Below are 13,487 nucleotides of genomic sequence, written 5' to 3'. Positions count from 1 at the left end.
TGAAAGAAAAGACCAAACATCATTGGATTATCCTGAGGATTTAAGTTTAATTATGACACCACATCAAAATAAAAATTATTTCCAACAGTTCTGGAATTTTCTTCCATCCATATACATGCATAGCAACAACGTTTTTTTAAGAAACTTTTTTTCTCCCATAATTAGGACATTGGAATGATTATTTTACACCAGTATCCCCCGTCAACCAACCTCCCCACCCAGCTTGTCCATCATCAACAGCAATAAATGTAATTCTTGTACAATTTTTTCCCCAAATAATATAATGCAGTACCCCTCGCATAATACTGCTTTCAGTAATGTTCCCTCATTTACAAAGTATTGCATCGACAGCAAATTTTAAAAAGGGAGACCAAAGTGTAGTTCAGCAAACAGAAATATGAGTACTATACAACAATGTTGCCATCCTCCTGAAAACATCCACGTCTGAGTTGAAGAAAAGAGACAGGGACACAGCCACATACGTATGCTAAGCCAAGTGTATGCCAAAACAGAAGATGCAGCTCGATTGTACCTGGCTATCCCACCTAAGGGTTAAGGCCAAGAATCAGAGTCATGAATAGCAAAGCTGCAAATGACATTTAGGCATATACAAAAACTGTTACAGCAAATAAGAATAGACAAGTGCTTCAGTAGCTATTTTGTGTCTAAAATGCATCTCATTTGTGTTCTATCGTTTCATTGAGCCTACATTACAGTGTAAACAATATGTGTGCTACACAATAATGACTATACAATAACATTACAAACAACTCTGATATAAATTTCATTTGAATTTTAAATTAAGATCACTACTATTAATACTGATTGTAAAATAAATAAATGAGAAAGTGGCACCAATATTACTCTGGATTCATTTTTTTCTTTTTTTTTCTTTTTTAACCAATGATTTGCAATGAGGTGTTAAAATGATGAAAGAAGAAGCTTCTCTTGATTGTCCACAAGCAGCGTTTAGAACTGCGTGAGTGATGCATTATTCCAGACACGACAGTGTACCCAAACAGAAAAAAGGGGAGTGGGAAGGGACAGGAAAACTAAACAGGAACTAGTTRATTTCACATGCTCCGCAGCATGTGACGAACAGTAAAACTTCTTATGGGTAATAAAGTTTGATAGGTTGTTGAATTGGATGTCACAGAGGCGGCAGTACTTCCCGCTGCCCGGAGCCTGGGACGWCCCATTCAKACCRTTTGTCACCGTGGGRACRGTCTCCTCGGTCGGAGACTTSGACGCGGGCGACACGTTCTCGTTGGAGTCGGACGGGTTCTCCMCGCCCCACGTGGGTGAGGGGTGGCCGTCTTGCTGCTGGGGATTGTGGGATTGGTTATCCTGGTTGGGTGGGACGGGCCCCGATCCCGAGCGCTCCTCTGGCTTGTGACCGCCGTTGACTATCACCATGCCCCTGTTTTTGGGCAGCAGGGGCAGTGGCTCTTTGCTGGGGAGTGGGCAGCCGTTGGCAGCAGGCTGCTCTCTCCCCGTCTCTGGTCCCCCTCCATTAGTGCTCTGCTCCTGCTCGCTGCTCACCTCTCTCTCMCCCTGCATGACCAGCCCGCCYGCCACGTAATCGGTCGGCTTTATCCCGAAGTAGGGCGATATTTGCTCGGCYCCTTTCATCTTCTTTATTGCGCCGGGATAAAGGCAGTGGGGCAGAAACATGTTCTCGTCTTTAGTCGGGYTGAGCTGAGCCTCGCTGAAGGGCTTGAGACCCGGCACTGGGCCCATGTGAGGGGGGAACATTCCACCCCCGTTCTGCACAATCATTTTATCATTGCCGTTCTTCTCACATTTCCCTGGGCTCTTATCGTAGGCGTCAMCAGGATTACTGCCTTCACTCTTCACCACGTCTGGGAACATGGTCTCACCACCGTGGGTGGCTGTGGCTGTTGTCACAGGGCAAAAGTTCTGTTTATGCGCTAGGTAGTTCTCCACTTTGTTAAAACTGATCTTGCACACTGTACATTCYTGATAGTCTAACAGTCTTTTGGGGGASTTGGYCGATGTCWTGTCATTGGGGATSGGCGAGCACTTTTTGCTGAGATCGATGGGTGCGTCCAGCTCCTGCTGGTCCATAGTGGRATTACTYTTGGGGGCCATGATAGACTTYGTGACGGTGAGGGAAGCCTCCAGGTGTTTGGGGACCATRCCTGGGAAGACGTCACAGCGAGGGTGAAAGCGGTCGGCCAGGCTCTCCACCGKCTCCTGGGACGTACAGGGGTTCGCCATAGGAGGGACCCCCAGGAACCCTGGCTGCCCAATGGAGGGTCCTCTCGGGTCCTGGTCTGGGAGACACATCTCYTACATCTTCCTGCGCTTGCGGGTCCTCATGGTCCTCTGCATGGAYGGAACCTTGTTGGCGGACATGCGTTTCATGGGGGGGTCYTGACGCGTAGCACAATAGTACTGCTTGTGGACCATGTAGGTCTCGTGGCGGCTAAAGGTMATATTGCAGGCCGCACAGGAAGTCTGGTTGGGGTCGTTGACGTCAGTCTCCACCAGAGGCGTGTCAGTGGGGCTCTTCCCCTCCACCGCCTGCTGCTTCCCGTTCAGCCTCTCCTCRARSCCGGTCGGGGTGGTGGAGACCTTCTTKACCTGCCCCGGGAGCTCCTTCTCTGGGCCAGGGCCTTTCACTGCCCCTCCTGCATTGATCATGTCCAGAACACTRTGAGAGTTGACTGACAAACAGGCCGACTGCATCAGGTGGCTGTCGGTGACCTCAGACGGGTGGCATCCGGTGAGCATACTGACTGAGCTGTGGCCGCTGTTGGGGCTCACGGCCTTGTCTGAGATGCTGGAGAAGTCAGGCGACTTGGTCATGTGCTGCCAACGACTGTTACAGTAGTGCTTTTTGTGGACCAGGTAGTTTTCCAGGTTGTTGAAGGTGATATTGCATTCGAAACACGTGGCCCCTTTGGGGATGAGGGGGCTGTAGATCACCGGAGGGTAGACCGTGTTCCCTCCGTGGCGTAGCCTCCGGTGCACCAGCTCTGACATTTTAGCCAGAATCTCAGAAGCCTGCGGGACGACAGAAATGTCCTGGGAGAAAGCGAACTGGGACAGGAAGGGCCCCATYGGGTAGGTGGGGCCCATGTTATGCTGAACYGGAGAGGAGGCCAAGCGGGGGCTGGAGGGCTCAGACTTGATCCGGGTGTAGGAGAAGCTGGCCTTACTGCCCGGATGGCRACCGTCCCCCTTCAACCCTGACAGCATGGGCTTTTTCTCAGCCTTCTCCAGCTCGCTGTCAGTGGTGGCGTCCTTGCTGAGGGATCCTTTGGGACTCTGGAGAGCTTCCTTCCGGTTGGCCAGCTCGACGCGGGCCGCCGCCTGCTGCAGGGCTTCCTCCGCTCCCCTGGGGGAGTGCTCGCTGTCGCTCTCCCTGTGAAGTTTGCTGCCACCGCCGTGGCCATGGTGGCTGTGTAAGTCCTGYTGCTGCAATAGTTCCCTGTGGTTCTGAAAGCTGATATGGCAGTGATTGCATCTGAAGGCTGCCTGTGACAGGTGAGAGAGGATGTGATGTTGGAATGTAATAAGAGAATCCGCCGTGTAGTTACAGATTGTGCACTTCAAGCTGGTGCCAGGGGGGAGCGTCTCTTCCATTRTGACACCTGTTAGGGAGATAAAAGGYCACTATTGAGATTCCTCGTCGCCTTCCCACTCTGCCTTAATGTTAACTACGGCTACGATCAAAACCTGATGCATTATGCCAAGCTTACTCCCAACCCTCCTGATTTCTGGTTGGGCTGAAAGCTAAACTGTCAACTGCTTAAGCTGACAGGGGGATGTGTATATTTATGGAGCTAAGAGTAGTAGTTCACTTTTCCAATTATTTTACCTGACTAATGTGAAACTGACATTGTCTTATTGTCAAGCAATACTTTTCATTACAAAACCGAATACTAAAATATTAAAGTTATACTGTTCTGTACTACTCAACGTAATTAAATAATACATAGGATTACGTTTAATGATAAGCACATATCATGTCAACATCACTCAATGGTGAGATACTTACAACTAAATGAAAGCTAAAATGTATCTATATTTCGTCTACTTTACAGTACTTTACTAGTATTACTACAGTAGAAGCTCAACTACTATACTAATAGTACTAGCAGGACATCTCTACTCACCACTGTGCGTGCTCAGGTGCATTTCCAGGGCCCTGGCGCTMGTGAAGCTCTTGTTGCACTGTGGGAAGGGGCAGATGCTGGGTGTCTGGTGGGGTCRGTTGTCGTTCTCCTCCCCTTGGCTCTCTGGCTCCCTCTGCCTGCCACTGCAGTAGTACATCAGGTGGGCCTGCAGGTTCCTCTCACTGCGGTACCAGATCCCACACGCCTTACATGGGAAGATGTCCTCTGGAGAGAGAGGGTAAAGCACAGTGCAGAGCGTCAGGGTACAACGTCAGGGTAGAATGTCACAGTAGAACGTCAGGGTAGAATGTCACAGTAGAACGTCAGGTTAGAATGTCACAGTAAAACGTCAGGGTAGAATGTCACAGTAGAACTTCAGGGTAGAATGTCACAGTAGAATGTCAGGGTAGAATGTCACAGTAGAACGTCAGGGTAGATTGTCACAGTAGAACTTCAGTGTAGAGTTCGTGCACACACAACACACAGGTTTCTTTCTCTTTCTAGCTCTGATTTGATACCCAAAGCCAGGAGAAACCCTGTAATACCCAAGCTGTGATAGGACTGTGTTGATACCACTAGGTTGGTGCCCTTTCTCAAGGGCAACTGAAACACTGGACCATCTGCCTGCAGCAGAGCAGCCTCCCTGTCGAGCTGAACCCAGATAGCCCTTATTAAGTAAACAAATGCACTATTTGCATGAAGCTTGTATTTRGCAATTAACAGGTTAGTGGGAGGCTCGCCTGTGTTTATGTGAACCCAAACTGAAGGTCGACAGCTCTTATCTCAACCGCTCTTAACACAGACTCATCTGGGTTAATCTACAGCCCATAGACGGATGGACAGACAGACATTTAGGGCTATGTCCAAAACGSCACCCTATTCCCTATATAGTGCAATACCTTTGTCCAGAGTCTGCACCCTCTTTCCTATAGTGCARTACTTAAAGTTTTGGCCTAAAGTAGTGGACWACATAGGGAATAGAGTCCATTTSAAACACAGCCCTAGGTGAGACTACAGTACAGACTAGCCATGGAGTGTATTGTAACTCACTGTTGACGATGGCYGTGGGCAGTATGGAGGCCATGGCAGCCTGCTGAGGCAGGAGCTGGATGGTGTCCAGCAGTCTGGCCGGGTACATCCCCTCGCTCAGAGACATGTGGTTGATGGCCTGTAGACGGGAGTCAAAGTCCACGGCGAACGCCACTAGTTCCTCGCCCCCCATGATGTTCTTAGTGGTGGTACACCACAGCTGGCCACCTGGAACAGACAGAAGNAGGTTCCTCTCACTGCGGTACCAGATCCCACACGCCTTACATGGGAAGATGTCCTCTGGAGAGAGAGGGTAAAACACAGGGTAGAGCGTCAGGGTACAACGTCAGGGTAGAACGTCAGTGTACGTTTCGTGCACACACAACAACATGCACACATATGCACGGACAACACACACACACACACACACGTTTCTTTCTCTTTATAGCTCTGATTTGATACCCAAAGCCAGGAGAAACCCTGTAATACCCAAGCCTGTGATAGGACTGTGTTGATACCACTAGGTTGGTGCCCTTTCTCAAGGGCAACTGAAACACTGGACCATCTGCCTGCAGCAGAGCAGCCTCCCTGTCGAGCTGAACCCAGATAGCCCTTATTAAGTAAACAAATGCACTATTTGCATGAAGCTTGTATTTTGCAATTAACAGGTTAGTGGGAGGCTCGCCTGTGTTTATGTGAACCCAAACTGAAGGTCGACAGCTCTTATCTCAACCGCTCTTAACACAGACTCATCTGGGTTAATCTACAGCCCATAGACGGATGGACAGACAGACATTTAGGGCTATGTCCAAAACGGCACCCTATTCCCTATATAGTGCAATACCTTTGTCCAGAGTCTGCACCCTCTTTCCTATAGTGCATTACTTAAAGTTTTGGCCTAAAGTAGTGGACAACATAGGGAATAGAGTCCATTTCAAACACAGCCCTAGGTGAGACTACAGTACAGACTAGCCATGGAGTGTATTGTAACTCACTGTTGACGATGGCAGTGGGCAGTATGGAGGCCATGGCAGCCTGCTGAGGCAGGAGCTGGATGGTGTCCAGCAGTCTGGCCGGGTACATCCCCTCGCTCAGAGACATGTGGTTGATGGCCTGTAGACGGGAGTCAAAGTCCACGGCGAACGCCACTAGTTCCTCGCCCCCCATGATGTTCTTAGTGGTGGTACACCACAGCTGGCCACCTGGAACAGACAGAAGGGGAACATGCTGAAAAATATTGTTTTTATCCTGTGAGACTCTGTTGGTAGAGCATGGTAGTGGTAGCCTGTGTGGCTAAGTTGATGGGTTTGATTCCCACTGGGGACAGTATTATATAATATTAWTATTGATGTTTCACCCTGAGTGGTTTGACTATACTCCTAACTCTGATGTCCAGAGGGTATGGAATTCCATCCAGAGGGAAATGTTATAAGGACTTAATAATAATGACTATATAATGACTAAAGTGTAAAATCACAATTACATACTTTGGTTGAAATAGCAGTAAGAAATGTCCAACTCATTGGGGTAAAATCTAGTAGGTCTCTGGATTGGAGCTATACTGTACACTTCAGTAATATAGTATAACCTGAAGCAGGTCCTCTACACACTATTAGATTTTTGTGTTTAGGGATTAAACATTCCAATGAAATCTTCTGAACATATTCATTAAGTTAGGATGAGAGAGAGGAAGGGGAGGAAGGTTTTTTAGCTTAGATAATATTTATCTCCTGCACATGACAGGCTTTTCAGCTGCACTTCATTTTCCTTTGAAGAGATTAAAGTTTTTAATATGACTATTTACAAAAATCTGGCTGGGGCGATAACAACAAACGATGATATGCTCACGCTAAATGGCAGAATTAGGACATTGTATCAGAGAAAAGCTGGACAATTAATTAGGGCACTCTGTTAGCTTTCAAAGATGTGCAAACACTCCGACAGAGCAGCGTCAGGATGAGAGAGGACCTCTAATTTGAGTCCAGCTGTTGTGGAAATAAGAGGCGTTGCAGAAGAGAGGGGAGAGGTATGAAGGGTAGAACAGAAGACTAACTGCACCCCACTCATAGATCCATCCTCCACACTTTAGAGAGACACTGATTACAAATGTTTACACAAAACGTATACATCACTCGTTTTAAAGGTCAGTGTAGACAGGGTTAAGGTTTTCAAGTGAGGCTCTCCCAACCCAGGGAGGAAAACTGAAGAATAACTGCTGTAGTTACTATGAATCGACATGATGGAATGATTGTTATGACGCCTAACTTCCACACCAATCTGAGGATGTATCACTCCTCTCTGGTACACCTTCCACGGCATTCCACCTCCCACCTGACGCTGGTCATGACCTCGCTACTCCCATTAACACATTTCCCAACCTTTTCATTACATTTATGTCAAACAGCACTGGAAATTAAACGCTATTACAAATGTGTCATAGGAGTGAAGCAAGCTGTAGTAAAATATGCCATCTTTTAAAGTCCCATTTCTGTGTGCAAGGAAAGCTGTGTGTGTGTGTATGCATCCATGTGTGTGAGTGGCAGGCAGCACTAGCTCCTTTAAAGCACAGTGCCTATCTGCTGGACAATCTCCCGTGATGAGAGACACACTTCAGGTCCCTCCACTTGAGCGCTGGTTTTGATTCTCTCTCACCACACAGCCTGGAGAGGCCCTTTGAATTTTTATCTCRTAATTAAAGTAACAAAACTCCTCTGCCGTCAGACAGAGTTACCATCAAGGTAGATAGTAACTGCCAGCYAGCAGCCACCATGGGGGGGAGGTGGGGGGCAGATGGTCACTACTCGCCACCAAAYGTTTCAATTGGTAGAGATTCCACTTCTCAGGTTCTCGGTTAACAAAGAGAATGGAGAAAAATACCCTGATACTGAACTCACGACTGACTTGTCTACATTTTCACTGTCTTTGAATACAATTTCAGTTAAAGATGCTCTGAATTACTGCAAGCCTTCCACTGCTAATTGCTAATGACTGTTAGTACTAACCTACAATGCAATTCACCTATGGAATATGCACAGCAATGTGACTCCTTCAGCCAGCCACACTACAGACACCCATCTGTCGTCCGTGAGAATGCTGGGGTGGTGTTCTAAAACACAGAATACTGACTCAGACAGAATCATTCCTGCCTCAGAGGAGACCTCAACCACCTCAACCACCTCAACCGCTTTGTCCCAAATAACACCCTATTCCCAATATAGCGCACTATTTTGACCAGAGCTATGGGCCGTGGTGCACTAAATGTGCACTAAATGCACTAAATGGGGAATAGGGTGGCATTTGGGACATACACATAGATGGAAGCTCAGGAGATCCACTGAGATCCACTGAGATGTTGCTCTCAGGGCATCACTGTACACCACAGTTTTTGCTTCCCAAGCMTGGTCTTGATGGAGAACCAAAGGATMTGTTCTAGGCCAGCACTGACACACACAAATGTGCACCCCTTAGGGTTCCTAGMACAAGGATTGGGAAACACCTCTTACTGTACAGAGAGAGGGGCGGCAAAGGKAAATCATTMTGTGAATAGTTCATGAAAGTTTATCTGCATCATACTGGCRGCTTTTTGCCTTTTTTGAAAGTGCACAGCCCACAAGTAAAACTGGGGAAAAGGCTACAAAGTAGCAGCTTGTGTGATTTSCACTGTTTTGCCTGTTAGCGAGCTAGCTCTCTGCAYTGAGCTGCCTGCCTGGCTTTGTGCAGCGGCCAATGCAGTTGGAATGAACGCTATTGTGCTGAATCCTCCTGCAGAGCACCTGATAAAAGAATAAAGAACTATGACATATTCTAAAAACAATAGAGGAATTAAGGAGAGACAATAGGCCAGCTGCTTCATTACAACAATCAAAAAAAGGCATCCTGTACCTAGTCCAGAATAATTAAAACACTGCTTTGCTTTCTCCATTCCCCCCTCTCTCTCTCCCCCTCTTCTCTCTCCCCCCCCTCTCTTCTCCTCTCTCTCTCTCTCTCCTCTCTCTCTCTCTCCCCTCTCTCTCGCTTCCCTCCCTTCTCTCTCTTTCTCTCTCTCTCTTCTCTCTCTCTCTCTCTCTCTCTCTCTCTCTTCTCTTCCTCTCTCTCCTCTCTCCTCCTCTCCATATATTCACTCAGCTCTACATTGGGCTGGCGACTGAGGCTCGGCTGGCTAAATGCCCATTTCTTCTCTCCCTTTGATGAATGCCGTATTTTTGAACATGTAGTTGAAGATATGACGGAATTCAAGAAACAAAATGATGTGAGCGAGGGGGGGGGGGCTTTGTATATGTAAGTACTTTCACTAATCAAACATCAAAGAATGAATCGTAAGGGGAAATAAGGCACACGTACTGTACTGTATGTCCCTCCTCCCCAACTACAAACCCCAGAGATTTCAGTCAGACTTCAGAGGCCATTTTACATTTCTTCAGCTTTAAATTACTTTAAATGACAATGGATGTACAGTAAAGTAGCCTATACAGCAGGAGTATTCAATTCTTACCCCACGGGGACCGGAGCCTGCTGGTCTTTTGTTCTACCTGATAATTGGACCCACCTGATATCCCAGGTTTAAATCAGTCCTTGATTAGAGGGGAACAATGGAAAAACACAATGGAACTGAGGGCTATACATTTACATTTTAGTCATTTAGCAGACGTTCTTATCCAGAGCAATTTACAGGGGGAGCAAATAGGATTAAGTGCCTTGCTCAAGGGCACAACAACATACTTTTCACCTAGTTGACTTGGGGATTCAAACCAGCAACCTTTCGGTTACTGGCCCAACGCACTTAACCACTAGGCTACCTGCCGCCCTAGTGTAAATGTGAACATGGGCCACCGTGGTGGAGAGGAACAGACAGTATAAGATACTCGAGGTTATGAAGAATGGAATACATTTGCTCCTGCCTGCGCCACACCACTGTCCGTATCTTAATGAAAACACAAAGAAATCTCTCCAGCCTTGTTGCAGTGAGAGAGAGAGCTGGGAGGAGACGACAAAGCAACACAAATAACAGAAGGGTTTGCATAATTAAACTGGCCTGCAGACAGGTATTCAAATGTTTGGGTGTAAACAGCACGACTCTTTAATAGTTTGCTGTAAAAAGCATAGTTACGCACATCAGCTCTCCCATCTGTCTCCAACACAGGCCAGGCCCACTGCAGCACAACTACACATTATGGGCTGAGGGTGGCTTCTAGCAAACATACAGTAACCTTCTGGCAGTAACCACATTGTGTTCTATGGATTTGCAGCACACTTTTGAGACAGGACACTGTAACCATGTGGTCTCTCTCCTTGGGGAGCTGTTGCCAGGAGCTTGATGGTGATTTGCAAACGGCCTGATTATTTCAACCCCTTATCCAATCTCTCTCTCTCTCTCTCTCAGCTAACTGTTGCTCTGTCTTAATTGTGAAGTGATGGTTGTAGAGCCGGAGGGCTCAGTGCTTTTTGTAATTAAACACCTCTGGTCTCCAAAACAGACAAGACTCTCCTTGTTGAACGGACGGCTAACCAGGGAAAGCCTCCTGGCACCTACGAATATCAAGTAGCTGCCTGCCTGCCATGTTTGTTAACTTGTTCGGGGTTTAAATGTTCTCTTAACCTAGACTGTGTTAGCCCGCTGAGCTAAAGCCTAGAAATTATCTCAGGAAGCTAACGCAACTCTTCAGGTTTCCGTCAAGGCTACTAACCACACAAGTATGGTTCACTAAACTATAAACATAAATCATATTCAGTGCAACGTCTACATTATTAATATATGGAACTAACAGAAGACAATTCTCATACTAACAACAGCCTATASCTACAGAAAAACTAAACAAACTCCRCTTCTCATGAATAACAGCAAARATTGAGAGTGTTTCTGAACAGACAGGATGGTGATATGGCAGCAGGCTGTCAACCCATCAGGTTAAGACAACAGCCAGACAGCAGCACAGACAGGCCGAGAGAAAGCTGAGTGAGACTTCCCATTGCAGAGTGAATATGAAAAGTCACTAATCGGTCAAACAATCCTATTGCTGCAGGGAATAAACTGTTGTGTGGAATAAACTGCAGTTAGAGGACTATAACATTATAACATAGATTTGAATCCACTTATTCCCCGCTCTCTTACCTCCGCCTTCCATTCTGATGATACTATTCTGGCCACCACTAGAAGGCGCTCTTCTCATGCTAAAGCGCAACTCCGCACCCAGAGGAAGTTTGCTACAGTGCGTATGATATCATGTCGATGCATAGACACCCTAAACACAGCAGCATGTCAGACTGACAGACTCCGTCCATACGTTCAAGAAGGTATAGAATGTGAAGCACTCTTATAACCTTCATTTACTCTGTTTCTACAGTGAAAACAAGTTGTTCTGAGACCATGTATATGATGAGGATATTCAACATATCTAAGGTATTATGTTACGGTTATCGATCTGTTGTACCTGTCATCACGTTTGTGAAAATACTAATAGCCTCGGCGTCAATTTTATGCAGCAAATACACATTGTTTGAGGCATAACATCATGTATTCTATTGACAAGACCACTCGTTTAAAAAAGCATAGTTGAATAAATATGTATTTATCCTGCCTCGTTTGTCTGACACTCCTAACCCAAAGCCCACCAACACTACATTGTACAGACTCATTTTAACATCAAGTGTTTTGTAGATGATAGCCAACACTGAAAGCTCATGGATGGCCTTGAGCAAATGGCAKAGGGGTCAGAGTCCACAAATTAAACCTGGGTTCCCAGGAGAGTATCATACAGAATCCCACTGGTATACATTCATATCAGCTACAAAGACACTAAACTACAACACATCTCAGAATAATCATATTATTTCATTTAACAGATATTCAACAGATATTCAATTCCGAGTTCTGGAACAAAGAAAATCTGTTTCAAAATTCCTAGTTTCCGGCAATGATCTGATTGAGTGGATGATTTTACATAGTGTAGAAATGAGATGCTTCCTTTTATAATTAAATGATATTTCTTTAGCAAATCTCTGGAGACGCATGAATCTGTTTCATTGCACAGTGAAAATGATATTGGCAAGTGCCTGTTTGTCTGGTAATATCACTGGAGAGAGAGAGAGAAAGAGAAAGCGAGAGAGAGAGAGACAGACGGAGAGAGAGAGAGAAATAAAGGGAGAGAGAGAGAGAGAGAGAGAGAGAGAGGGAGAACGCCGATGAGAGAGAGAGAGAGAGAGAGAGAGAGAAATAAAAGGACAGAGAGAGAGAGAGAGAGAGTAAAATATGCCAAGTTTTTATAGATCTATTAGAACTGAGAAATGATGAGGGAATTGAAAAGATGCTAAATGCTACATTTCTTTGATTACAATTGATATAAAAATAGTATTTATTGAAATGAATTGGTGCAGTGAGATATAAACAATATAAAGTAAATTGTTATATATATCAAAATTATAAATGACAAATATGTGAGCCAAATATGATAAGAGACTGCTGTGAAATGTATTTAAAAAAAATTGTGAATATAACAATCTCAAAATGACACAAACAAACACTTTCTGTAATTCTGATAATACATGATCAGAAATGTATAGTTGAATAGTTTTTCTGAACACTACACTACGAACACTAACTCGGCACACATTTCAAAAGGACTTTTAGATCCTCATGGGTGTCACTTTTATATTCGATTTCTAGGTAATAACATTACAAATTCCATGAAATAACGCTAAAACCCTTACGGACTTAGGCTAAATGTTCTAAACAACACATTTAAAGTGTGGTGCATAACGAGGACCACTTTTGGCAAGGGTTTTAATTAAAACTTTTAAGGGCTATCCTCTGGGTACACATGGTACATTTTGTTTTAATGTCATTTACCAAAATAAATTCAACAACAACAAAAACACCCTTGTCCTCTAGGTTTCCCAGGTCTAAGTTCTCTCCTCTTCCCGGGCCGGGTCCTGGTTGCGGCCAGGCGACATGTGTTTACTGGGGCCCTGCTGGGGAGCAGGGTGGCGCTGGGGGCCTGGCTCTCTGTCCTGACCAGGCTATGTGTTAATGGGACGTGGAGGTCCCTGTGACAGGCCGCTGCTGTGTTGAGCACCACCACCAACACCACCACCACCCGGGCAGAGCCAACTAAGCAAAGCTGTCCCAGAACCCCAGCTGTGGCCTGGTGGCCCACGTCCCCCTTCCGATCATGCTACTCGGGGAGGGAGCAGGGGAGCAGGTGAACGGCGGAGCTCCAAAGGGAGGGCCAGGGACTGGGAGAGAGACACAAGGACGCAGCGCCTCAGTAGCTACTCCAACATGGCTCTGTCCCCGCGCCACCACGCACCACATGGCCT

The 13,487-nt window shown here is 46.1% G+C and overlaps 1 protein-coding gene across 1 annotated transcript in view; it reads right to left on the bottom strand.

The window, feature by feature from the left end:
• Positions 1-27: 27 nt before the first annotated feature.
• zfpm2a (zinc finger protein, FOG family member 2a) overlaps positions 28-13,487 on the bottom strand; it is a 122,209-nt gene continuing 108,749 nt past the window's right edge. Inside the window, 3 exon segments of the mRNA XM_070437310.1 lie at positions 28-3,620; positions 4,146-4,370; positions 6,170-6,376. Coding sequence (XP_070293411.1) covers positions 970-3,620; positions 4,146-4,370; positions 6,170-6,376 — 3,083 coding nt within the window. The 3' untranslated portion in view covers positions 28-969.

The sequence above is a fragment of the Salvelinus sp. IW2-2015 genome, linkage group LG35 (assembly GCF_002910315.2).
Source record: "Salvelinus sp. IW2-2015 linkage group LG35, ASM291031v2, whole genome shotgun sequence".
In the NCBI taxonomy this organism is placed as follows: domain Eukaryota; kingdom Metazoa; phylum Chordata; class Actinopteri; order Salmoniformes; family Salmonidae; genus Salvelinus; species Salvelinus sp. IW2-2015.
Note: the sequence above shows the minus strand (reverse complement) of the source record. Positions and strands in the feature narration are given on the sequence as shown.